Source organism: Caretta caretta, chromosome 5 (genome assembly GCF_965140235.1).
Source record: "Caretta caretta isolate rCarCar2 chromosome 5, rCarCar1.hap1, whole genome shotgun sequence".
Classification (NCBI taxonomy): Eukaryota; Metazoa; Chordata; order Testudines; family Cheloniidae; genus Caretta; species Caretta caretta.
In genome coordinates this window covers 47,501,853-47,529,820 of record NC_134210.1, presented here as the reverse complement: position 1 = coordinate 47,529,820, position 27,968 = coordinate 47,501,853, and the positions used below count along the sequence as shown (strand labels likewise).

The 27,968-nt window shown below is 42.3% G+C and overlaps 1 protein-coding gene across 3 annotated transcripts in view; it reads left to right on the top strand.

The window, feature by feature from the left end:
• Nucleotides 1-27,968, top strand: part of IQGAP2 (IQ motif containing GTPase activating protein 2) — a 242,355-nt gene that overhangs the window by 203,560 nt on the left and 10,827 nt on the right. For all 3 annotated transcript variants that reach the window (XM_048851522.2, XM_048851521.2, XM_048851523.2), the window contains 6 exons: nt 1,591-1,823; nt 8,172-8,304; nt 10,995-11,097; nt 13,345-13,486; nt 23,768-23,855; nt 25,734-25,946. In XM_048851522.2, the coding sequence (XP_048707479.1) occupies nt 1,591-1,823; nt 8,172-8,304; nt 10,995-11,097; nt 13,345-13,486; nt 23,768-23,855; nt 25,734-25,946 (912 nt within the window). The remainder of the gene's footprint in view (nt 1-1,590; nt 1,824-8,171; nt 8,305-10,994; nt 11,098-13,344; nt 13,487-23,767; nt 23,856-25,733; nt 25,947-27,968) is intronic.

The window sequence follows — 27,968 nt, the reverse complement described above, 5'->3', positions numbered from 1 at the left end:
CCACACAACTACAGGGCTTATATCTGGCTTTAATTAGACATATTTGCATCTCAGTACAGTTGCCAATATCCATGTTGCATTTTAAAAAATTGAATTATAATGGATCCAGAATTACTTTGAGGATTTTTCTAGTGTCCTTCAAAAGACATCATTTTTGAGTTACAGTTCTTGTCTGGAGCCGTTCTGAGAATCTAAATCTCCTCAGTTAAGTTTATTCTGCTTTTATGCAATAATAAACAATACCGTTAATACTGTTTACAATAAACACTGTTTACAATAATTTCTTTGGGCCCATCACCACAGTGCCTGGGAATCTCTATAAATTTACATTATTTTAAAACTTCTCTGACAACTACGCCTAAATGGGTAGTGAACTGATTCCACCACAAGGTACCTCTACCCTGCCCGCTGACCAGCACAGCTCATCATTTGAAAACCCTTAAATTCAAAAGTCAAACATTCCACTGAGTGGTCGGACATGAGCTCTGGCAAACTAGCAAAGGAAGTAAGTACCAGAGGTCAAGAGTCCTTCACTCCTCACCCGCAGGAGTTCAGCTCTTGGGTCAGCTCAAATATAATAGAAGAGGCAGTTTCTGAAAACCCACCAATAGCCCAGTGTGTAAAAAAGCATTCACCTGGGTTTTGGGAGACCCTGGTTCAAGTCCCTGCTCCAGATTGGGCAGAGTATGAACATGAATCCAGATTTGCCACATCCCATATATGTGTCCTGATCCTTGGGTCATGGCCTGGTTGGTCTCTCTACTGGCCATCCTGGTTTTTCCTCAAAAAAGTTCTGTTTTATCACAGTACTGAATGGGAAAATCTTCTCAACTCCCAAATATTCACAGGACAGGAAAACTGTTTCCTGCCCAGCTCTAATTGATAAGAGTAGAATTTATCATTAAATAGACTACTTTAAAAAAAATCTTCACTAAAATATTTGGGATGGGCTAGAAGTTTGGAATAAAGATTAAAGGAATAGAACCTCTTATTTCTGAAGTTTAAATAATATATGAACTTACTTTAAAAAAAATTTATTCTGTCTGCACTTCCTGCTTTTAGGTAGGATAGGAAGTAGAAATTTTACAAATGTCTATCCTCAGAGTATTTCTGATTCAGTTGAAAAAGGATAGTAATGGAAATCTTATTTGAGTGAGAACAGGATTTATTATAACTTGATATATGCATCCAAAATTTTAGGTATTTAAACATTTTTTAAAATAAGTGGTTTTTAAAAATTAGACCTGGCCAAAATGCTGATGAAATGAGAAGTCTAGGGCACTCTTTCCCTGTTTAGTGGGACTTTTTGTTTTGTTTTTTAAACCAGTTGTTATAAATATACTCGTGGTGTAAGTGCCCATTACTAAATAACATCTTTTTTTATCTCTGTGGGATCAGTAGACTTTTCCGGTTTGCTAACTAGATAATACTTCCGTCAGAAGTTGTTTTCACAGATTGCTCTCTACTGCTTCTTAGTTAATGATTTCTTAAAATCTAAACCAGGAAATGTGTAGTCTTTGGTGGGCTTTCTAAGACTGTAATAAAGTGTACATTAGGGAAGAGAGAAATCTCAAAGTATTTCTCCTATAGATTGTTGGAAACCTCCTATACTATCGCTACATGAACCCAGCCATTGTTGCTCCTGATGGTTTTGATATAATTGACATGACAGCTGGAGGCCAGATACACTCTGACCAGAGGAGGAATTTAGGTTGTGTGGCGAAAGTCCTTCAGCATGCTGCTTCTAACAAACTCTTTGAAGGAGAGAGTGCGCATCTTTCGTCTATGAATACTTACCTGTCGCAGACGTACCAGAAGTTCAGGTGTGAAAAGCTCTTGCAAATGTTTATTCAATGTAAACTGTTTGTTTGGGGGTGGATGAGGTAGACCTACTCTATTTACCTGACGATAATTGCACAAAATCTCTTTAATCTGTGCTGTAACCTAAAAATTCAATGAATAATTCTTCATATAGCAATCGCTCTGTCTTGTTCTGTAATGGGAAAATAATGTGCTATATTTCCAGTTCAGTACTATTGTTTTTAGCGAGTAATTTTAGTATTGCTCAGCAGTATTCAGGCATCCTAATAGGAATTTTTAATGCAAAATGAAGTACAAGAGTCTAATGGAGCATTTCACTGTATAACACACACTAATGCTTGCTATAAGTAAGTAGAACAGCTGATCGTTTTTCAATCTGGTGGCTGAGATTACTCTTCTGTAAAGGTAAACTCTTTCCCAGCCAGGAAGAGCTGGGTGGCTTTTTGTTTGGTTTGGTTTCTTGTTGTTTTTTTACTTTAGCCATCTCTGCTGAGAGAAACAATTGTAGGAAATGATGACACTTTAAATATTTTGCTGAAAAGTGTTTTGGGAAAATCCAGACATTCTGTGCTGCAAGGAAGTTGTTTGAAATTTATGCTCTTTACCTTGTAACTTTTTTGGGTGGTTATGATCATGGAATTATCATGAGACAGCAGAACATTTTAAATATACATTAATTGATCCTTTTAGAAGGGTCTCCTCTATATGAAAAGAATTATTCATTGAATTTTTAGGTTACAGCACAGATTAAAGAGATTTTGTGCAATTATCATCAGGTAAATAGAGTAAGAATACTATGGGAAAACCCACCCATAGCCCAGTGTGTAAGGCATTCACCTGGGTTTTGGGAGACCCTGGTTCAAGTCCCTGCTCCAGATGGGGCAGAGTATGAACATGAATCCAGATTTGCCACATCCCATGTAAGTGCCCTGATCCTTGGTCATGGCCTGGTTGGTCTCTCTACTGCCCATCCTGGTTTTTCCTCAAAAAGGTTCTCAGTTTTATCACTGCTGAATGGGAAAATCTTCTGAACTCCAAAATATTCACAGGACAGGAATGGATACTAAAGCAGTTCAGTCATTTTATTAATAACAAAGGCAAAGAGGAGGAAGACCTGCTCATTGTGTTTAATTTGGCTCTGATCTTTACAAAAAAGAAGAATCCCATATCTCGTTAAATTAACTTTTTGATGAAAATTGGTGATATGTCTCCAAGGAGGATGCTAACCTGAGAGGGTTAGAATCTGCTCTGTTACTAAGTAAGATGAGATATCTTTCCATTCTCTGTGCAGTACCTTTCTTAGTTATCATAAACATGCTGAGAAACTGTTTCCTGCTTCTGAAACACTGGATGGCTTATGTCTAGATATAGATAGTGGTATAGTCATAGTAACACTTTGTGTTAACACTTTTTGTGTATTTTCCCATAGTATTCTTACACTGTAACAATCCCATAATCTTGCCAGATATCCTTATATTTTGCACAGTGTTCCTGAGCACCAAACAGTTAAACATCGCAGTAGAGCGATGCAAGGATTTTAAATGTGTTTAAATTTAAGATATATGACTACCCTGTATCATTCAGACCGTGTATTATGACAACTTGTATTAGTGTGTATGAGATTTAATTACTGCTCCTAAACTTTGTCAATATTATGAGCTGCTCTCATACAATGAGGGTAACCATTTTTGCAAAGTATATTTCCTTTATATCTTCTGGAGGGTTATTTTTAATCCAGATGCTAGACTAGATCCCTCAGAACATCTAAAAGAGGTGCCAAATTCTTGCTTACCACTTTGTAGCTGAAAGGGAAAAATCTTATTTTGAATAAATAAACCTGCTGTTCTCTCTAGGGACAAGTAACGTTTAAGCACTCCTATTTATATTGTGACGTGCTGCTTATGATTTTTTCCCTGGCATTCCTGTGCAGATTTAATAGATTGTATCAGAAATATTCATATTCTTCGAGTGCTTGTTCATGTCCATTCCACATTAGGTGTGCGCATGCCGCCTAGGATTTGCCATAGGATTTGCAAGGTGTTCAAGCCAAGGACAAGGAAAGAAAGAGATTTTCGCCTACAGCAACTGTTGATGGAGGCCGCATTGCAGCCGCTGGGCCCGGAGCGCCCAATGCCAGCTCAGGCTTCCTCGGTGCGTAGTGCCCCAGAGCTGTTGGGAGACCTGGCACCAGCAAAGCACCATAAACTGTCGGCACCAGAGCGCCAGGCTAGGCCCCGGCACCAATCGTCCTCCCTGGCGCAGCCTAAAGGCAGGCGCGGTCATTCCCCACACAGGAGGCTGGCGCCTCCCAAGGCACTGAGCGCCAACAAGAGCGGGAAGGCCGTGGTACCAGCGCTGACAGCGGCAGTCCTGGCGGCACAACCCCCACCGAGTCCAGACCTAAGTAAGCTCAGTGTGGACAATGGGCTCGAGGGCATAATGGATCAGCCCTCTACGCCTGGCACCTTTGAGGCCGCAAAGGACCTCACTGAGCTGTCGGCGAGCCCCCTCCTCTATGGGAGAACCCTCTGGCACCCAGGCCTCAGGCGCTATCGAGGGGTAAGCCGGCAATGGTGTGCTGCTCGAAGACACCATCCCGGCACCGCTCCCGGAGTTGGTCCCAGTCGAACTCCAATTCCACAGACTCGCACTTGCCAGCGGCCCAGAAGGAGGTTGCGGCACCAGCAGCAGGTCGACGTTAAGAAGAAGTGCCAGGAAGGGCACATCGCTCTCCTGCACCAGGAGGAGTTAAGGCAGCCCTCGCCAGAGGTCTCCCGCAGACGGTCCCGGTCCAGGGAACGCTGGCACTGGTCCTGGTCCCGTTCCTGGTCCCGCTCAGCCAGGAGCCACTCATTCTCCTGCCGGCGCAGATTGTTGGCACTGCCATGGCCTTGCGATCGGCATTGCTGCAGGCCGGCTCCAGCTGCTATAGTTGCCCGCACCAGGGCCCGGACAGCAGGGACCCTTCTAGGGGAGCTGGTGATCTCAATGGGGGCTGCCAGGCCATTGGCCCTTCTGGACCCCCTGGGCCTATCAGGAGCACCAAGGGGCCCCGTCCAGGGTAAGTTATTCGGTGCAGCGGTCCCAGTCCTCACACCAACGCCAGACGGTGCCGGAGGCAACAGTATCCAGGCCTCCAGCATCCCCCCAGCTTAGACCGGAGAGTCCGGCACCGAGCCCAGTGCCATCCCATGGACTCCCGCCCTGGCCTGAGCCAGAGGCCTGTGCCATAGGAGATGGGGAGCAGGAGGACCGACCAGAGGGGGTTGAGCAGCAGCTAACCTCCTCGTATTCCCCCAATGAGGCGATGGCGGGTACAGAGGTATCCAGCCCTCCGCCAATAGACCATAGAGCTCACCAGGAACTGCTGCGCAGAGTTGCCCAAAATTTGGGGTTGCAGGCCAAGGAGACGGTTGAGCAGGAGGACCCCATGGTGGACACTTTGAGCCTCGAAGGGCCATCCAGAATAGCGCTCCTGCTCATTAAGACCGGTCAGTCTAACTATAAGACTATATGGCAGACCCCGACCTCCAGTGCTCCAATGGCTAAAGAAGTGGAGCGTAAATACTTTGCGCCATTGAAGGGCTAGGAGTTCCTATTCTGCCACCCGAGTCCATGCTCCCTAGTGGTTTCAGCGGTGAACGAAAGGGAGTGCCATGGACAGCAGGCCCCGGCCCCTAAGGCCAAGGAGGTGAAATGCCTGGACCTTTTTGGTAGAAAGGTGTACTCATCTGGGGGCCTTCAGTTGAGGATTGCTAACCAGCAGGCCATCCTCAACATGCACAATTTCAACTCCTGGGCGGTGGTGGGGAAGTTTAAGGACAACCTCCCGCAAAGTTCCCGACAGGAGTTCACGGCCCTGGGGGACAAAGGCAAGGCAGTAGCCAAGACCTCCCTCCAGGCCTCCTGGGATTCAGCAGACGCAGCGGCTACAACAGTCACGTCAGGGGTGGTCATGAGGCGCTCTGCGTGGCTCTAGGAGTCGGGCCTGCCCCCCCGAGGTCCAGAATATGCTCCAGGACCTCCCTTTCGAAGGCTCTGGGCTCTTCTCGGATCAGACAGACACAAGGCTGTATAGCCTCAAGGACTCGCGAGCTACGCTCAAGTTGCTGGGTATGCACACACCGGCGACCCAGAGGAAGCCCTTTAAGCTGCAGCCCCCCCCCTTCAGCGCCAGTACCAGCTTCGCCATAGGCATGAGCCTTACTGTAGGCGAGGCAGGGATAACAGGTGACGGCGCAACAACAATAATAACAATAATGCGCCGGGCCAGAACCAAGGCCAGCACAAACCCCAGCCGGACACTAAGCCAGGCTTTTGAAGGTGCGCTTGAGGACAGCGTACCAGACCAGTCACCGGATCCGTCCCTTTGTTTCCTGAACTGCCTGTCCCGTTTCTCCCATGCGTGGTCCACCATTACATCAGACCGTTGGGTCTTACGCATGGTGCGGAACAGGTACTTGCTGCAGTTCACCTCCCTCCTCCTCTCCCCTCCCCTTCCCCATCCCTCTTCAGGGACCCCTCTCACAAGCATCTCCTAGAGGAGGAAGATCTGTGTTGCCACCAGGGCCAACGCCCAGTGCCCGCAGTTCTGCTCATTCCAGGGACGCAGCCCAGGCTCAGTCGTGGACGCGTTTGCGATCCCGTGGAGAGGGGGCTTGATGTATGCCTTCCTCCTGCTCCCCTTGGTGCACAAGGTCCTGCTCAAGGTGCGCAGGGACAGGGCGGCGGTGATCCTCATCGGCCCAGCCTGGGCCCGCCAACGCTGGTACACATCGCTCCTAGAGCTGTCGGTGGATGCCCCAGTAGTCCTGCCCCTACACCGGGACCTCATTACACAGGATGGCGGGCGGCTTCTCCACCCTGATGGCGTGGAGGCTCTGTGGAGCCAGTGCTCCCTTCCTGTGCAGCAGATTCTGCTTGGCAGTAGAAAGCCCTCTACCAGGGCGGCCTATATGGCCAAGTGGAAAAGGTTCTCGTGTTGGTGTGAACCCCGACAGGTGCGGCCGGGCCAGGCCCTGTTCCAGGCCATTCTGGAATACCTCCTGCACTTCAAGCAGCAAGGGCTAGCCACGTCCTCACTCAGAGTGCACCTGGCGGCCATCGCTGCCTTCCATCCGGGGTTCTCGGGGGGGCTCGGTGTTTTCCCACCCAATGGTGGGGCGGTTCCTTAAAGGGTCCCGCCCCTAGTCCTTCCATGGAACTTTAACCTGGTTCTTTCTAAACTCATGGGACCCCCTTTCGAGCCCCTCGCTACCTGTTCTCTCCTTCACCTTTACTGGAAGACGGCATTTTTGGTTGCCATTGCCTCGGCCAGAAGGGTGTCCAAACTGAGGGCCCTCACCTCTGAGCCACCATACACAGTATTTCACAAGGACAAGGTGCAACTCCGGCCACACCCCAAGTTCCTCCCTAAGGTGGTCTCCCAACTCCATCTGGGCATTTGTCTGCCGGTCCCCATACGGACTTGAGTCACCGCAACTTGCACACCTTGGATGTGCATCGAGCACTGGCGTTTTATTTGGGGTGCACCAAGCCCTTTCGCAAATCCGCGCAGCTGTTTGTGACTGTGGCCGAGAGGTTAAAAGGCCTCCCAGTGTCGGTGCAGCAGATTTTGTCTTATTACAAGCTGCATCCGGGCGTGCTATGAGCTTGCAGGTGTTCCGGCCCCAGCGGTCACGGGCCACTTGACCAGGGCGCAGGCGACTTCCACGGCATTCCTGGCACAGGTCCCAGTCCAGGAGATCTACAGAGCAGCCACCTGGTCTTCGGTGCACACCTTCACGACCCACTATGCAGTCAACCAGCAGGCCAGAGAGGATGCGGCAGTTGGCAGAGCGGTCCTCCGAGCAGTTGTTCCGTGACTCCTACCCTCCTCCAGGGGTAAGCTTGTAATCCACCTAATGCGGAATGGACGTGAACGAGCACTCGAAGAAGAAAAAACGGTTACTTACTTTCTCATAACTGTTGTTCTTCGAGATGTGGTGTTCACGTCCATTCTACCACCCACCCTCCTACCCCTCTGTCGGAGTCGCCAGCAAGAAGGGACTGGAGGGGGTCGGGCCAGCGGGGGTATATATGCAGGGCGCAGTGGCGCCACTCGGGGGGCCCGTCAGCCCGACGGGAGCTGCTAAGGGAAAAAGTTTCCGACGCTCATGCCTGCGGCGCGCGCACACCTAATGTGGAATGGACGTGAACAACACATCTTGAACAATAGTTATGAGAAAGTAACCGTTTTTATCTTGCATTTCAAACAAAAAGCTTATTCCAATTCACTACAGTTAGCTAAAACATGTCTGTCTTATTGTATAATTATTTAACCTATCTTTCTCATCTTACTACTTCCTTAGGAATTTTTTTCAGACAGCATGTGATGTTCCTGAGCCAGAGGAGAAATTCAATATTGATGAGTACTCTGATATGGTAACCCTCAGCAAACCTGTCATATACATCTCCATTGAAGAAATCATCAATACCCATTCAGTAAGTGAATGGAAAGAAACTTAGCTACTGAGCAAAGGGGAATTGTTAAACAACTACTCTTTAATCTGTTCTTGGGAAACTTCTCAAATCACTTTTTGGGAGATGAGTAATTTTTCCATAAAATCACAGAATAACTGTGATGTTCTGTATTGGCTTTCCTAAAATGCCATGAAGGAATTCCTTTACTCTTCCTTTCTGATAGTCTCTTGTCCAAGTAGAAGATCATCTCAATTTCCAAGTGTATGGAATAACCTTAGAACCAAACTTCTCTTAACATTTATTGTAACTTGTACTGTATGTCGCAGGAGAGAATTGCATTTCCACCCCAATAGCCCCAATGAGAATGGTAGAGACAACGGTTTGGAAACAAAAGTGCTAACCAAAAGAAGAATCTGACAATAAAATGTAAAGTATTTTTCTTTCAGAGCATTTAATTGAAAAGGGAAAAAAATTGCATAACTTCTTATTGGCATATAGTAGTGATGAACCATTTGTAGTTTATTTGAATTACAAACTTCCCCTTGGTAAGAAAGGGGACTTGTTGCTTTTTAAGAGTTAGTGTGACTTTGAGATAAAGTAAAATCTTGTACATTTTATGACTTTGGCATTCCATCACGTGTTTGGCTGGAAGCAGATGTAAGAGTGTGATTTAGGCGGCAGTGGTATCCTGCAAGTATGTTTGTTCTGGATAAGGAACAGATGAAATGCAGAAACTGCAGTTTATAGTGTGATTCACTAGGACAAAATTTAGATGTATACCATATGGTCCTTCCACAACTAGTATACTAGCAGTCATCCACTAATGTGCAAAACCCAGAAATGTTAAATGATGGATATTCTTTTAAAAATATGGAATACTTCACTCCCAAGACAGTGAGTTAAAAATCAGCCTTACTCATGCAAGAACTAATGGCTAAGGAAACATAGTGTTCGCTAGATTAAAGACAACTGCTACTTCAAGCTTGAATTGAGGATGTATTTGTTTCATTTCCTGTCTATCAACACTTAACTTGTTCCATTTAGGTGTCGAGCATGATATTCAACTCCTGTTATGCTATTGTCAAGTTTGTGACTTAGAGGCTGAATCTCAGATGGTGCAAATGATTATGGGGAACCTCTCATTTGTCATTTTGTGTAATCTGGTTTAGAGTGTTCTGTACTTCGTCAGGATTAACTGAACACTTTTGATGTAATTACTTATCATGCGGTAGAACACTAGTCAAATGGGACAGTCTTTTCTTCCAAGATTTCATGTAGTTCATATGTGTATGGAGGAAGTAGTTAAGACTTGAAGCAAGGCAAGATCTTTTATATCTAAAGATCCTAAATTTCTGTATGTCTTAAATTTGCAATTTCAGTGTGCGCATGTATACCTACACAGTGTACACTATATAAATGTCAGGGCATTCATGTAGATGAGACTGAGGGAAATTTTCAAAAGCAAAATGTTAGTTATGCACTAAACTGCCATTTGTGTCTTTGTGTGTCTCCCCCAGAATATTTAATGTGCCTTTGATTTCCCACATACAAAGTGTTTTAGTTGCCTGTACGTTTCAGTGAACACAGCTTTTGATTTGAATAGGTTTTGCACTCTCTAAACTATCAGAGTTCTGAAATTTATAAATATAGCATATGTTTTACTCCACTTGTATTTAAATTCAATTTAAACTGGTGGCCATGGGCACCATAACCTTAAAACAGACTTCCATAGTAAGAATCCTGTTTATGTGGAAAACAGACCTTGGGAACTAGCAAACACACTGTTATCAAACTCTGTACAGTGCCACTTGCTTCCTGAAGTAAATGCTAGTGATGGGTACAGAAATGAGCAGTCTAATTACAGGAAACTCATTCTTCAGGCCCATACCATTCGTGCTTTTTTTTATAGTGCAGCATATACAAGCTTGTTCTCAGAGGCTTTTTATGGACTGCAGAACCATTCCTCCTTGGAGGCGTGCACAGCTGCAATACAAGTTGTATTATGAATAGAGTTTGTACTTTCTGTTATCTTGGTGCCAGTAAAATCACTAATTCTGGCAATAGGAGCAGAATATTAAATTTCTGATTTTTTTAAAGTGAACTTAGTCCATTTGAAAAGTACCAAATTGATACCACAGGAGTCAGAAATCCTGTATTTAAAAAAAGTACAGCAATAAGCATCAGCAGCGTTAGCCTCCTCATTCTGCGTAGCATGGTGTGCCTTAACCATGCCCTGATGGGGTCACCATTATGAAGACCGTTCAGTCCCCTTGCCCATTAAGGTCCTGATCCAATAAAGCACTTCAGCATATGATGAGACTGTCAAGTGAAGTGCCAACTTTGAGTCTGTTTAGCGGTGATGTTTTGTTAATTGTTTAAGCGGCTGCTAAATTGAGCCTTTCCTCATGTGTTTTAATATTTTGAGGACTTACTCCCTTCAGTTTGTGTATATTTGCTGGCATTCTAATGTTGATCCAAGGGTGAGCCAGCCAACAGACTGGGCAATAGAACTATCAGTCTTGAAACCACAGCCTGTAAGCAAGCACTTTCTTTCCTTCTGTCCTCCATAATGCTTATTCATGTTTTACGCCCACTGTGGCTCTGAAGACTTTATTTTGAGCATTCTATTTGTGAGTATATAGCACCATTTGGAGAAATGGAGTATTTTCAGTGGTTTCACGGATAATCGTTTTGTTTGCCCTTGTTTATAGCTGCTATTAGAACACCAGGATGCCATTGCTCCTGAGCAGAATGACTTACTGAATGAATTGCTGGAGGGGTTAGGGGCTGTTCCTGATGTAGAGTCTTTCCTTGGTAAGTGTTCTCTCTCTCGCGCGCGCGCTCCCACCCCCCACCCCCTTTGGTCCGTTGGTTATAGTAATTCAGGGACTGGCCCTAAATTGATATATGGGGGTACTTTGTTTGGCCTCTTCAGTATCTGCAGAATTTAAGACTTTTCCTAAAATGATTTTTGCAGCTGTTATAACTGAAAAGATATTCTAAAATGAGAATCAAAGGAGAACTGTTTCCCAGAGTCCACAGTAGCTCTGAGAGGTGTGAGCTACTCACAGTGGGTATTTATTCTGGAGCATAATGATATTTAACTCCCCAACATCAAAAATTTCAGCAGAAACATCTAGCTCTCTGGAATTAAATAGAGTATTATCACATATTTAAATAACCTGACTGAATGTATGGAAGGGGCTGTACAAACCACATTTCCATAAAAGTAGACAGACTTTAATTTTGAGAAGTAGTCCTCTATAAAATAGTGAAACAGGCAAAGGATGTGATACACCAATGAACACACTGGAAAATTTTCTACAAGCAAATTCAGCCTGATTATTGATAAGAGGCTATGAAGAGAAGTAAAGGTCAGTAACAATGAGTTTGGGTTTGTGCCAGACAAATCAATGATGGATGCTATCTTTACATTATGATTGCTTGTGGAAAAATAAAGAGAAAAGAGGTCTTGAGAAGGCTTAAGAGCATGTTCTGAAAAAAATCATATAGTTTTTTGAGGATGAAACAGATATCTGAAAGCTATCAGACTCATCCAGGACATGTATGAGGGTGCTGCTACCCCAGTTAAAAAGTCACGTCAGGTAATTGAACCATTTTCTGTTAAGAGTCAGAATGCATTGAGACTCTGCACCAAGCCTCATTTTGTTCACCATGGTGTTTGATGCGGTTACAGAAAACATTCAGTGTGGCATGCTGATGCATGCTTTTTGTAGATGATGACGTGCTTGTGGGAGCGAGCAGAGAGGAAGTGGAAAATTGAGTAAGATGGAAAGGCACACTTGAAAGAAATGGCACAGAAATCGGCAGAAAGTCTGTAGATTCAATGATAACTTTCAGGAAGGCAACAAGACTGTAAGTCTCGGGACAGCCACTAGCAAAGGTACAGAAGTTCAAGTTCCTAGGTTCAATAGTACAGGGTAATGGTGAACTCAATGACAAACTTCCAAGCAGAATAGGAATGTCATGGACTAAAAGGAGAGAAGTGAGTGAAGTAATCTGCAGTAGGAGTTAGGAGAAACTTTTCTATTTGATAGGCAAAGATCTATACAATAATTATTAGGCCTGCGCTTTTTGTATAGTTCTGAATGCTCAGCACCAAAGAAGAGATTGGAGCAGATCCTGAATACAATGGAAATTAAAATGTTAAAATTATTACAAGGATGGACTATCAGAACAAACACATTAGGGGAAGTGTGAAGGTGAGACCAATTATAGGAAAGCTGAGGGAATTCAGGGTTAGATGGTTTGATCACATGAAAAGAAGATTAGAAGAATAAACAGGAAACCGGTGCTCAACTTAAAAAGGAGAGTAAGAAAAGGATTGGGATGCTAGATGGATGGATGCTATATAAAAAGGATTTGATCAGCTGTGGAGTTTCCAAGGAACTGCCTCAAGGCAGACTGGAATGGAGGAGGACACAAAGAGCTGACCCAACATAGATGGGACTAAGGCTAGAAGAAGATGAATAGAACTATTAATATTAGTGCAGGGATCACACCATCTTTGTTTAGAAAATGTCTAGCATATTTTGGGTGCCTCAGAAACTCGTTAATAATAAGGACACTATCAGTAATGATTACCCTACCCAAGGTCTATTTTTATTATTTTAGTTTTTTTTCCTGACTATGGATGTTAAATAACTGCACAACTACTTTGGGAAAGAAATACACATTTGAGCCCTGTCTGGATAACTGTCTTGAAAGAAAAATCCGATTTAAGGTGGCAAAAATCTCAAGTTTTAATATTTCAAAAACCTTTGCCTAGATGTATAAATAGGTAACTTCTATTGGACATTTTCAGAAAATACAAAATACTACAATTTTCCTGTCCCTAAATAGAGGGAAGGTATTGATTTGTTTTATGGCTGAAGGAAAATTTTGAATTAAACAGTTATTTGTCTAGATATAGTACATGTTGATAGATCTTTGAGTAGTTTTCTGTTGCCTTTGACATGTTTCAGAGTATTCTGGTTCATGCTCCAGTTCTTGTCACACATCAGTGAACTGGCAGAGTAAGAGCCATATTTTTTCCTACAGGGGAAGGAGCTGTTGATCCCAGTGATCCTAACAAGGAAAACACATTGAGTCAGCTTGCAAAGACAGAGATTTCACTGTCTTTGACCAGCAAATATGAGTTACAGGAAGGTGAAGATCAAGATCTCAAAGGGATGATGATAAAGTACGGTTTGTTCATAAAATATGTATCTTTTGGGCAATGTTTTTGTTAAAACAAGCAATACCAGTAACGTAAACTAACTTTATAACTTTATTCAGGTTTGTAATTACTTTTTTTTTAAATTTCCAATTAGAACACTAGTGTTTTTCAGACTGCATGCCCCCCACAAGCATTCATTTGACTGGCAGTCTACAAAAAGTTAAGTCCATAGGTTGGGTCTTTTGATTGCTGTAAAGACAGTCCAATGCTTTGCCAGCCTCTAGCCAAATCCTGTGCTGACTCATACCTTGTGCAACCTCCTTGGCAACGCAGCATGAGGTCAAAGATAGGTCAAAAGGTCAAAGGTCAAAAAACTTAAAGCCCCGTTCAGCATGAAATTTGCCTCTTAAGAGTTTGGGATGTAATTCTGGCAAAACTCCAAGGCTAGTTAAGACTTAAACCGCTGTTTTCAAACTTCAGTGCTTTTGAAAAATCTACTTTAGACACCCACATGACTTAAGATCACAAATCCTCTTGGACGTGAATGAGATTGGTGCTTCTAAGTCACTTAGATGCATGTGAAAATCCCAACTCTAAATCCATATTTGGACTCCTAGATAAGTTTCTTGATTTTTCAGAGGTGCTAAGCACCAACGGCTTCTATTCACGTTAATAGGAATAGTGATGCTCTGAAAAACACAACACACTTACTTAGATCAGGGAATTACAAACTCACTTAGTGTGGACCACATCTGGAATGTATCTCCTCCCTTTGCCATTCGCTGCAGAGGTTGCTCTTGGCTTAATAGCCAAGACTTGAGTGAAGTATGACCTGGCAAGAGGGAAATGGTGAGAAAACAATTTAAAACATGAATACAACAGTAAGATGTGTGTACAGTTAGATTGTACCTCTAATTCATTATGATTTGTACCTCCTTTTTCGGGGGGCTGAAATGCCTTTTGATGCCTAAAGAGTTGATATTGTTGGATTTCATTAAATGAAAAGTAACATTTGAAAGCTTTAATGTTCTTCAGAAGTTTGACATGTTAGGACAGATTTTCCTCATTCATTAGAATTTAGTTGTTCTGTGTACGTTGTTTTCTTGCATTAAGAAGGATCTGTTTTATAATATTACTGATGTGCTTCACACAAAGGTTAACTTGTTTTTCAGGAGTAAGGTAAGCCTTTTGTTGTCAATGGTTTGGGCTCTTTTCCAGTTTGTAATATCCTTAGCATTGTAACAGATAATTAAACTAACTTTTAATTAAGAACATAAGAAGAATTTTAACTCCTATCAATTAGAAATGTAGAAATGGGCACATTTCTGATGTATTAAATTTCCTTAGCAAGCTCATTATATGGGTGTCAGAAAAACTACCAGCACATTTCACATAGGCCATCAAATGGTTTAGTTTAGGTCATTATGGACCTAACTCAGATTCAGATCATTGACCTGAAAAGAGAAGGATCTGTATCAAATAGACCAGTCAAGTCTCCACCCTATCCAAAATCTTTCAGAGTCTGAAACACACTTTGTAAAACATCGATACTTTAGCTCTTACAAAGTTATGGCTACTTGCATTATTGCACACTGTGAAATAGGTACTGTCTTAACACATGCTCTTTTCCATAATTCAAGAGGAGTTGATGTCTAGACTTGAAGGCAAATCCAACTCTTCCCTCCTTCCTCTAAATTGAAAACACTTGGAAACGTTTGTCAGACCAGTATTTGTACAGGATGTTACTTTCCTCTCAGCTCACAAACATTGCATGACTTACACGGGGGAGAGAATAATATTCACTGGCTTCCTTTTTCTTCAGATGGTTGCAAAATACTATTGGTAAAACCTGTAGGCAAGTGCATTATATCAAAAGTTCTGCATGCCTATTTTTATTTTTAAATTAACATCATCTCTGTTTCATTGGATATATTCACATTTAACCTACCTGCAAATTATGAGTTGTTTAATATCTCTTTTCACTATTGAAAATGGATGCAAGTGCTAACCTTCTAAAACTGCTATTTTCACACTTTTCTTCACAACCTGCTGGCTAGACAGTCTTAAAATTTAAACCTCCAATTCTGTGCAGACCTGTAGTGCAGCTACAGTCTCACTCAGCAGTGCTCATACTGAACAGCAATACTTTTTATGTACTTAATGAATCTGAAAAGTAATTTAGCTTTATTAACTGGCAGCTGAAGCTTTACTTTGGAGGAAAGTCATTTTACCACAATGTTTACAATTGCAAGCACACACTCTACAATTCTTAACCTGAAGGGTGTTTTCCCAAAACAAATCTTCCAATTTAGCTGGTAGAGAGAATTTCTTCTAGAATTTCCCACACATTGATCATACAGTTTTATGGTCCAGGAGATAAAGATTTAAATGAAAAGGAGAGGGGTTGGTTTGCCATCAGTACAGTAGTTATTCTTGCTTATTGATCTGAATCGTAACTCTCAAACACTTTGGTAACTTTTTATATGTAGTTTGATGTAAAACTACTTGCATGAGTTCTGTAGTTTCTAAAACAAAACATTAGGTAAGAGTATAGGAACATCTCAACACATTTCTGTATTATTTATATGACATCAGTGTCTAGGCAACTTACAGACAGAATGACAAGGTCTCAGCCCTGAGCAACTTAAAGCTTACATAGACAATGTAGAGATGAAGGCTGAGGAAAGGGATTGGAGTGAGTGGTGATATTTACCATATGGCTTAGTAGTGCCACCATTTTATTTGTTTTTTTTTCTTTGTTTGCTCGTTGCCTTGAGTGTATTGTGAAACCAGTTTCTTCTGTAGTTGGGATCAATGGTGTGAAACTATTGTTTAAATTAAAGCTTGAGTTTTGTTCACCTGGCAATTTCTCAGTATCTATAGTTCATGCTCTTTCTTTGTTAGTTTTTTCTCAGTTTCTGCTAATCTGATCTTTAAAGAGCTTTTTCAAATTGATTTTATTCAGAGTTGAACTACAGTTTCAATTGTAAATAATAACAGCTGAGTTAGGATGTATGTACAATAACTCTTGCACCTTTTAGAAGAGACAGAATTATAAAAACTGGCCAACCAGTTGGTGTGTATAGTATTTGTGATAAATTGGTGGGTTAATATCTGTGGTTATGTGTATAATTGGACAGTGAATGTTTACAGGAACTTCTAGTTTGGAATGTGTGCTTGTTAAATGACTCGTCAGGCATGCACACTTCTCATAACAGTACTGCAATGGTGGAAATATACTGCTTCACACAAGTGAAAAGATAAGCTGCTAAAATGCTCAGAATCCTCTTACCTACACCAATCTGGGCCAGGGGGGCCCATATTCCAATATTCATGCACTAATTAGGGCATATATTTCTCTCAGTATCTAACTTATTTCTCTAGAAGTAGCTTCTTTTGGGGTTCGTGAACTGTAGCTTTTTAAAACTAAGGGTATGTCTACACTACGAAATTAGGTCGATTTTATAGAGTTGATTATGTATGTCCCCACTAAGCGCATTAAGTCGGTGGAGTGCGTCCTTACTACCGTGGCTAGCATCGACTCACTGAACGGTGCACTGTGGGAAGCTATCCCAGAGTTCACGCAGTCACCGCTGCCCATTGGGAGGTTAACGCAGAATTCCAATGCCTGATGGGACAAAAACATTGTCGAGGGTGGTTTTGGGTACATGTCATCAGTCGCCCCTCCCTTCGTGAAAGCAACAGCAGACAATCATTTCGCACCTTTCTTTCTGGGTTATCCATGCAGACACCATACCATGACAAGCATGGAGCCCGCTCAGCTCACCACTGCTGTTGTGAGCATTGTAAACACCTCGCGCATTATCCTGGAGTATGTGCAGAACTGGGCTAAGAGACCCCAGCACAAGATGATTGTGATGAGGACGTGGACAGACATTCCTGAAAGCATGGGCTGTGGCAATTGGGACATCGTGGCAGCAGTGGGGCTGGTTGATACAGTGGAACACTGATTCTGGGCCCGGCAAACAAGCACAGACTGGTGGGACCGCATAGTATTGCGGGTATGGGATGATTCACAGGGGCTGCGAAACTTTCGCCTGCCTAAGGCCACTGTCCTTGAACTTTGTGAGTTGCTTTTCCCCGCCCTGAAGCACAGGAATACTAACATGAGAGCTGCCCTGACAGTTGAGAAGCGAGTGACGATAGCCCTGTGGAAGCTTGCAATGCGTGACTGCTACCGGTCAGTCGGGAATCAATTTGGAGTGGGCAAGTCTACTGTGGGGACTGCTGTGATCCATGTAGCCAATGCAATCGCTGACATTCTGCTATCAAGGGTAGTGACTCTGGGAAATGTGCAGGTCATAGTGGATGGCTTTGCTGCAATGGGATTCCCTAACTCTGGTGGGGCAATAGACAGAACGCATATCCCTATCTTGGCACTGGACCACCTTGCCAACCAGTACATAAACCGCAAGAGGTACTTCTCAATGGTGCTGCAAGCACTGGTGGATCACAAGGGATGTTTCACCGTGGGATGGCCAGGAAAGGTGCATGACACTCACATCTTTAGGAACTCCAGGCTGTTCGAGCAGTTGCAAGAAGGGACTTACTTCTCAGACCAGAAAATTACTGTTGGGGATGTTGAAATGCCAATAGTTATCCTTGGGGACCCAGCCTACCCCTTGCTCCCATGGCTCATGAAGCCATACACAGGCAGCCTGGACAGTAGTCAGGAGCAGTTCAACGATAAGCTGAGCAAGTGCAGAATGGTAGTAGAATGTGCCTTTGAACGTTTAAAAGCTTGCTAGTGCTGTTTGCTGACTAGGTTAGACTTCAGTGCAACCAACATTCCCATTGTTGTTGCTGCTTGCTGTGTGCTCCGTAATATCTGTGAGAGTAAGGGGGAGGTGTTTATGGCGGGGTGGGACGTTGAGGCAAATTGCCTGGCAGCCGATTTTGAGCAGCCGGACACCAGGGCAATTAGAAGAGCACAGGTAGGCATGCTGTGCATCAGAGAGGCTTTGAAAACTAGTTTCATGACTGGCCAGGCTACGGTCTGACAAGTTGTGTGTGTTTCTCCTTGCTGCAAACCCGCTCCCTTTGTTGATTTTAATTCTCTGTAAGCCAACCACCCTCCCCCCTTCGATCATAGCTGGCAAAGGAAATAAATTAACTGTTGTTTTGAAACCATGCACATTCTTTCTTAAAAAAAAAAATAACAAAACAAACAAAAAAAAAAAACCCAAGTGAGATAACTGACAAGGTAGCCCGGGTGGGGTGGGGTGCGTTGCGGGAGGAGGGAAGGACAAGGCCACATTGCTTATTGTAGCCATACTACAAATCAAAACTGTTTGAATGACAGCCTTCTGTTGCTTGGGTCATCCTCTGGAGTGGAGTGGCTGGGTGCCCAGAGCCTCCCCGCCCATGTTCTTGGGTGTCTGGGTGAAGAGGACATGGAACTTGAGGAGGAGGGCAGGTGGTTATACAATGGATGCTGCGGGGGTCTGTGCTTTCATTGGCTTTCCTACAGCTCCAACAGATGCTTCATCATGTCCGTTTGCTCCCCCATTAGCCTCAGCATTGCCTCCTGCCTCTGCTCTTCGCACTCACTTAATGCTTTCCTGGCCTCTGCCACTGAATGCCTCCATGCATTAAGCTGTGCCCTATCAGTGTGGGAGGACTGCATGAGCTCGGAAAACATGTCATCGCGAGTGCGTTTTTTTCACCTTCTAAACTGCGATAACCTCCGGGATGGAGATGATAGGGGAAGCATAGACACATTTGCACCTGGGGGGAGATAAAAAGGGAGACTATAATTAAAGAGGATACATTTCCGGGAACAAAAGGGAGACTTTCACAGTCAATCAAGCAATTCACAGAAGATAGCACGTGTGCTTTCGGTACAAGGTCGCATTTTGCCTTTTATATTGAGCGCCTGCCGGTATAGTGTAGACCAAGGCTAAGATAAAGATCATGAATGTGAAATATGATAAACCTGTATCATCTCTTTAAGAAGTTCTGATTACTAAAGACTTGTTTAAGCTCTGCTTGAACAAGACTAGTTTCTCCATTGCTTTGAGGGAGAGTCTCGCCTAGTGGATAAGGCACAGAGCTGAAGGCCTGAGTTCTAGCCCTAGCTTTGTCATTCACCTGCTGTGACCTCTGCCAAATCATTTCACCTTTGATTATTTCCCTTCCCAACCTGTCTGTTTTTTCTATCTGTTTGTACAGTGCATAGCACAATGGGGCCCCAAGTTGATTAGGCCCTCTAGTAGCTACTATAATAAACAACACTTCCAAGTTTATGTCCACTAGAAATGGGTGCATTAAAAACTGTCAGTACAAAGTTAGCAGCTGCATTCTATGCTGTATTCTTTAATTGCAGTAATCCAATTGGGAGGTTGCAAAGTCGTGGATGACTTTTTTTGCTAGGTCCGCACTTCAGCGACAGATGCAACTGTGTCCAAACCAAGACTAAATATGCCACTTGATGACATCAGTGACCTAGAATGACTACCAGACCAACTTCTGTAACGGGAGGACATCACACCTGCCATGGTGACCATTGACTTCGCCCTCCCTACCAACATCCTTTCTCTTACCTGGTCTGATCTTCAACAAACTCACTTTCACCAGTTAAATACAAAAGAACTTTATGGTCAGTAGAAGCAAAACACATTAGTTGTAACTAAAGCAGAGGAAAGGAAGTAAACTAGCTGTAAAAATAAGTATCTATATTGATCAGCATTAACTCAGTCTTGAAGTGATTGAAGAACATTTTTCTTCTAATATTTCCACAACTAAAAATTACTTGAAAATTAGAGAAGACTGGATCCCCTAGTCTTATACTTTCAGCCTTATGCTCTTAAATCTGTTCTTATATATAGCTTAAAACTTATGTACAGTATTATAAAAATTACCCTGTACACCTGGAATTCAGTTTCTTATCCAATGCTCAGAAAGTGGCTAATCATTTCTAACTGTAACTTCAACTCAGTTAAGATTAACTTGCCTCTTGTCCTGTTTCCTGTGGAGGATATTGGAATTTCATGCGCATGGAATGCTTAAGTATTTCTAGAAACTAGGTCAAAAGAAAACTCACGTTCTTAAATATCTGATGGACTGGGCGTGTGGGTGTGTAAATGACAGATTCTCTTGTTAATTCTCGTACTGACTTGCGCATTCCATTGAGTTTCATGTATGTGTATGTTGTTAATTTCCCTTCAGAAACCTAAAGAATCTGAGGAACCTATTGTGGTTTTAAGCTTATCTGGCATGACACATGAGGGTTTTGTTAATAGTTTCCAAGGAGCTGTCAGGTTTCCAAAAGTAGAATTAAACTTCCAGTGTACTTTTTGTTCAAGAGATGAAAATACAATTACCTCAGCTGACAACTAGCTTTCCTGTCTTAAAGGGAACATTCTTAGAAACTTGCTACTGCCATAGAATCGTAGGACTGGAAGACACCTCGGGAGGTCATCTAGTTCAGTCCCCTGCACTCATGGCAGGACCAAGTATTATCTAGACCATCCCTGCCAGGTGTTTGTCTGACCTGCTCTTAGAAATCTCCAAAGACGGAGATTCCACAAACTCCTTAGAAAATTTATTCCAGTGCTTAATCACCCCGGACAGTCAGGAAGTTTTCCCTAATGTCCAACCTAAACCGCCCTTACTGCAATTTAAGCCCATTGCTTCTTCTCCTATCCTCAGAGGTTAACAAGAATAATTTTTCTCCCTCAACCTTGTAACAACTTTTTATGTACTTGAAAACTGTTATCATGTCCTGTCTTCTCTTGTCCAGACTAAACAATCCCACTTTTTTCAGTCTTCCCTCATAGGTCATATTTGTTAGATCTTTAATCATGTTTTTGCTCTTCTCTAGACTTCCTCCAATTTATCCACATTTTCCAGAATTGTGGTGCCCAGAATTAGACACAATACTCCAGTTGAGGCCTAATCAGCATGGAGTAGAGCAGAAGAATTACTTCTCGTGTCTTGTTTACAACACTCCGGCTAATATATCCCAGAATAATGTTTGCTTTTTTTTGCAACAGTGTTACACAGTTGGCTCTCATTTAGCTTGTGATCCACTATGACCAAGATCTCTTTCCACAGTACTCCTTCCTAGGCAGTCATTTCCCATTTTGTATGTACGCAACTGATAGTTTCTTTCTAAGCGGACTACTTTGCATTTGTCCTTATTGAATTACATCCTGTTTTACTTCAGACCATTTCTGCAGTTTGTCCAGATCATTTTGAATTTTAATCTTCTCCTCCAAACACTTGCACCCCCTCCCAGCTTGGTATCATCTGAAAACTTTATTGGTGTACTTTCTATGCCATTATTTAAATAATTGATGTTGAAATGGTATGCGTCTAGGTATACAACCAGATATACTGTATATGATTTAACTGTTCTTGGATATCCTACAAATTCAATGATGCATCTCTTCTATAAAACTCATTAGAATATTTTATTTTTAAAAAAATCTTTAGAATATTAGAATTCAAGGAAACCTTTAGAACTTTTGAGCTTAAAAATTGCAAATATCTTTCTTCAAAGGATGATATTGGGTGCTGTCTTGTACCAGTGTTTTGTATGCATATCTTTTTGCATGAAAAAGTGGCACATAAGGTAAACTTCATCCATGGGTGGTTTTGCCCAATTCTGGTCACAATTCTTGTGACTGGGAAGAAAATGGATATGTTCTCTATACAGCTGTACCCCGTGTGTGCATCTCATTCTCCTCCTAAACAGCACTTGGAGTCCATAAACTATGGCCCCAGTGCAGAAAAACATTTGGATTCAGGAAAGAACTTAAGCACATGCCCAAGACCCACTGAGTCAATGTTAAGCATGTACTTAAGTCCTTTCCTGAATGAATGCATAAAATAGTTGTAATAAATTTCTGTCTACTGAAATAAGTTCTAAGGAGATCACCAAAGGTTGGAGAAGGCAGCTTCAGAAGGAGACAAATCTGAATTGAGTATAGCTAGGGCAAACTCATTTTGAGAGAGCTTCTGCTTCACTGGCATATTGGAGTGAATTCAGGAGCAGTAGATGGCAGAAGGAATCCCTCTGAAGCTATTCTATGTGTCTGAGCAGCCACACACAGTAAAGAGGAGCTATGGACAGAGGGAATAGAACATTGCTGCCATGCCTCCAGTAGGTTGAGCAGACTTCCTGCTCCAGCTATATATGCATCCGAATATGGTAATTCGGTTTACTGACATTTCTGGACTTATTGCCACTGCTGCCTTTTTCCTTAGGTATGAATTTCTAATACATCAATAAGAAGTTGATCCAAACTCAAATGTTTTGTGTCAAGTAAGAATGCAAGTTTCTTGTGATATTGTCTCTTGCAGGGGCATATATTAGAAGACCATACAATCTTTTCTTACCATTTCTTGTTGGATATAAACGTTTAGTCTTGAAAATGAAGACAGTGGTTTACATAGATAAAACAGTTGTTGTTTGAGGACTTAACATAGAAGTTTCACTGCTCATACTTCAAAATGATTTTTTTCAAAAACCCTATTGTTAAATTTTCTTTGTCTTTGAAGCATGGCATATACTATACATGACTCTTTATCCATTAATCTCTATGTATTATGCTGTTAGCCTGTAAAGAGATGTATTTAGTTCGTGTAACAATGTATTGTGTTGTAGTAGAGCTGTGTAACAGGATGTTCTTGGAACGAAAAGACAGCAGGAATTGTGATAACTTCTTACCCCAAGCACAAAAACCCACCACTTTAAATATCAGGATATAGCAATTTCCTTTTTGTTTAGAAATGTTTTTTTTTTTTTTTGCTAGTAAGAAAATGTATGTTCTCTGCTCCTTAGAGACACCTCTTTCTTTAAGCAGTACACAGTAATACACATTATTAATATGTTGCTTCTGAAGTTCAGCAATGTCTTTGTTTCTAAATATTCAGTATAAATCCAGGTGGCTCATAAAAGATTTATGTATATGTCAGACTTTGGAAAGATCTGTGTTTCCATCTCTCACTTTGTCAGTCCTAAGTTAAGTGATAGCTAAATACAGGTGTATTTGTATCTGGATTCTTATTATGGCATCTATCACCATGATGATTGAATCTCCCAAATAATAAAGGGAACACAAGCATATAAACTTTGATACAAAAATGTGCATATATCAGAAATCCATTATTTAGTTTAATACTGCTGTTAATAGAAGCTCTGAAATCTAAAATACCTTTGAAAAATACCAACGTTTTGTGTGTGAGATCTTTAATTTTTTAGTTGAGTCACAAATGAGGAAACTAAATGCTTCCTATGACAGCTGTCTTATAATATCCATTGTTTATTTCTCTGAAAAGGACAAAAAGACTTGTAGTTGATGTGATACGAACACAACCGGGAGATACGCTCTTAGAAATCTTAGAAACACCAGCTTCTGCTCAACAGGTAAATGTCAGGCTATTTTTGCTTTCTTCATATAATGTATCTTAATACCTTGTCCTGGATTTAAAACAGGTAACAGATTTCTCTGTTTCTCAGATTTCCAGTTAACAATGGAGAAAAATATTTTTTTAACTGAACCAGTCATAAAATTAAATTAGACATTTTTAAAATTCTTCAGATCTATCAGGAAATCAGTTTCTTATTTTGGTCTTTTTTTTTTCATGTGGATAACTTGGAATTAAAATCAGAAATTAATATGCATTTTTTAAAAACTACTTCAGAGATAGCTATTGTAGAGAGTACATTATCTATTTTATTTCAGGAATCTTACTAAAATGTCCCATTTAGATCACAGGGCTTATTCCTACTTGTAAATGTTGATCTTTTTATACTAACACACCTAGAATAAGATTGAAGTTGTACTGTCATGTATCCATGAAATTATTTTTAACATAGTTTATGAAAGTGTCGTAGTCTTTGATTTTTATACCATTAAATGCACCAATGTAAGTTATTTTACTACATATTTCATGAAAAAAATCTAGGATCTTAATTTCAAGCATTTTCTCATTTAGCTTCTTTGCTTATGCAATATAAACAAACAACTGTGTGGGAAACAGCCTTTCGCCTTCCTTTGTATGGGAATTGCGTGGGAATCTCTTGTCTTCTGCAGACTTCTCTCAAATGTTGAAGCCCAAAATATTTAGTGGATGCACAAACTATATCAGTGATGTCAAGAAAAGCCAAAGTGTTACCTTTTAAAACAAAAAAATGAGGGGGGGATGTCTTTAAGAACTGGGGGTCCTTTTACAAAGCCTGTTGAAGTCCATAAGAGTCTTTCCACTGATTTGAATGGGTTTTGGATCAGGCCATGGGACTGCAATTCAAACACATTCCCTGTGTCCCAGCTAACAAATTTACTAATTCTTTAATAATGGATAAGGCTGTGTGTCCGTCACAGATTCCATGACTTTCTGTGACTTCTGGTGCAGCTGACTCTGGGCCTGCCTGAGCAGATCAGGCAGTACCTGGGGCAGAGTGGGTGTGGGGAAGGGGCTCAGGGCTTGGGGCAGGGCATTGGGGTGCGAGGCAGCACTTACCGGTGGCGGGAGAGGGGGTCTTCCTGGAAGCAGCCAGCATGTCCCTGCAGCTCCTAGGCAGAGAGGTCAGGGGGCTTTGCAGGTGCTGTCCCCACAGATCCTGTTGGCTGTGGTTCCTGGCCAATGGGAGCTGCGGAGCTGGAGCTCGTGGTAGGGGAAGCACAGGGAGCCACCTTCCTGTGCCTTTCCTCCCCGTAGGAGCTGCAGGGATATGTGGAGCTGGGTAGGGAGCCTGCCAATCCTCCCTCTTCCCCCCCTCCGCACCAGCGGGGGTCCTGAGCCGTGCACTGCTGCCCGGCACCCTTCCAGCACCAGTGGGTGTCCCGGGCTGCGCGCTGCCACCCGACCGTCCTCCGCCAGCAACAGTGGGGGTCCAAGGTCACCCTCGCCACAGCGCCCCAGGATGCGCCCCATGGCGCCCCCCCCAACCCCACCCACGTTTTAGTTAGGTGTATATAGTACAAGTCATGGGCAGGTCACCAGCTGTGAATTTTTGTTTACCGCCCATGACCTATCCATGACTTACTAAAAATACCCGTGAATAAAATGTAGCTTTAATAATGGACCTACTTTAAGGTGCCTTCAAGAGGCATGGTAAGAGTGAACTCCCTTAAAACAGTTTAATCAACATGGATATAAACATAGCATTTCTTTTACGCAGTCTTATTCTGAGTTCTCAGTTGTCTCTTTTACATGGAGGTGAGAGCATCTGGACACTTTTTTTATATATATATATTTTTATAAACTGGTAAGCAACTAGGTTTTACTGTATTTTCTCCAGGAATCCGAGCACTTAAAAGTGGTAGAGAAACATGCCATCTTAGATTCCAAAACTCCTGAGAAAATGAAGCATAGTCAGTCTATGCTTGAAGATGCGCAGCTACCAATAGAACAAAAGAAAAGGAAAATACAAAGAAATCTTCGCACATTGGAACAGGCTGGATTAGTGTCTTCAGCAAATAAGTACCAAGAAATCATCAATGAGATTGCTAAGGTAATTGGAATGTGCTGTTTTAAGATTTCTAAAAATGCACCTACCCTTTCACCATACGCACATGTACATGTGATAAACATCCTCCTACAGAATACCAAACTGAGTCACCTAAAGTATGCAAATGATGATTCCATCTCAGTTTGAAAGAAAAATGTAGACCCTCAAAATAAGTGAGGAAATAAATTTAGTTGCTAAAATACTCAAATACATGATTGCTTGAGCTGAATAATGTGCAAGGGTGTGCACTTTTCCTCTATTATCCACACTACACAAGTGATGAAGAGTAACTGGCCATCTCTAATACTCTGGATATTTTTATGTAGCTCTTTTATTGGTATCGATAAACATACACCACAAATGGCAGGTGCTAATGCGAGAGGGTAAGCTACTTTTTTCCCATTTTAAAATTAAACAATTCTTTCAAAGCACAATGTTTTGAGTAATCACTGGTTTTCATTTTTACAGAGCTTAAAAGTTATTAAGAAACCAACTAAAAATAGCAGTCAGAAAAAGGATTTCCTTACATACCTTTGGCATAAGGCAAAATAGCTGCAGCGATGATGAAAAACAGTAAAGGAGGGTGGTGTTCTCCATTATCTCAGTAAAGAGTTAGGCTTGTAGCAACCAACCATCTTGACCCAAATCGAAATCCCCATTCTTGCTCATATTCTCCATTTATAATGACAGGTTTCAGAGTAACAGCCGTGTTAGTCTGTCTTTGCAAAAAGAAAAGGAGTACTTGTGGCACCTTGGCTGTAGCTCACAAAAGCTCATGCTCAAATAAATTGGTTAGTCTCTAAGGTGCCACAAGTACTCCTTTTCTTCATTCTCCATTTAGTGTATGTAGTTAATGTGAAAATATATTAATTTGCATCAGCTATTGTCATGAGACACATGCTTTTTTGAAAAGGTAAAAGGTTGATTATGATTGCAAATACACATAGCAAGATATGTTTTCTAATGTGATTTCTGATACCATAACTGAGGGATTTCCTCTCCCCATGCTGCCATACTGCCACAGTTGTAATCAGAAAGTTGTGGTCAAGCTGCAACCTCCTTGTTACAAAAGGTGTGGTAGGGGGCATCTGGCAGGGCATCATCTTTGAGATCCCGGAACTCGCTCCCTCCCTTTTCTGAAATAGTCCACATCGGATAACTTTCCAGGCCTGCTGCAGAAGACATCTGTTTATGAGGGCTTTTGAAGTAGGTGTAGGGAATGCTTCCGAGAGAAAATGGGTGGGAAGTTTTTTTTTAGGTGGCTGGCAGAGCCCACTCTGAATTGATCATTTTAAAGCTGCTGACATTTTTTTAATTATTAATTTGTGTTATGGTACTTTAGTTTGGTTTTTTTTAATCAACATAATTAATATCCAAGGTTGAGGGATGGATGTTTTTAAGAGTAATCTAGTTTTTATCCTTCAAGTATGAACTGGTGCAGATCCCGCTGTAGGCGTCTGTGTGCCTCTTGTGCAGCTGGAGTCTTTGAATAGCAGCATCCTTCAGGCTCTGCGTGGACCCTGTAACACCTTGAGCTCTCATGCGGTCTCCACCCTCCCGCAGTTCCCTCTTACTGCCTGTGGTAGCAAGACTGAAACCAGTGAGTGCCTCAAAAGGATGGACCAAAATACTAGCCCTCTAGAGAGAAATCCTCCAAGTCCTCTGTTGCTTCAAGAGTGGGAGGCGCTAGTGCGGCACAGGGAAGGAGTGGCCTGGTACTGATCTTGGAACAGGTTGCATTGCGTGCCTTACAAACACACTGGTGAACTCATCACAGTGCTGACGTACATACTGGTAGAGGAGTAGATATCCACATCTGAGACCTCCTCCACACAGAGACAACTATTGACAGCACCTCCCTGGGCACCGATGTCACGTACACTATGGCACCCCCATTGGAGGAAATATACTCCTTGTTGCTGTCCCTGAGCCATTGATTCACAATGTCAAAAAGGGGGAGAACCTCACAGAAAGTGCTGGAGGCTCCCCATCATAGGCAAAACATGAATGGCAGTGAGTTCATCA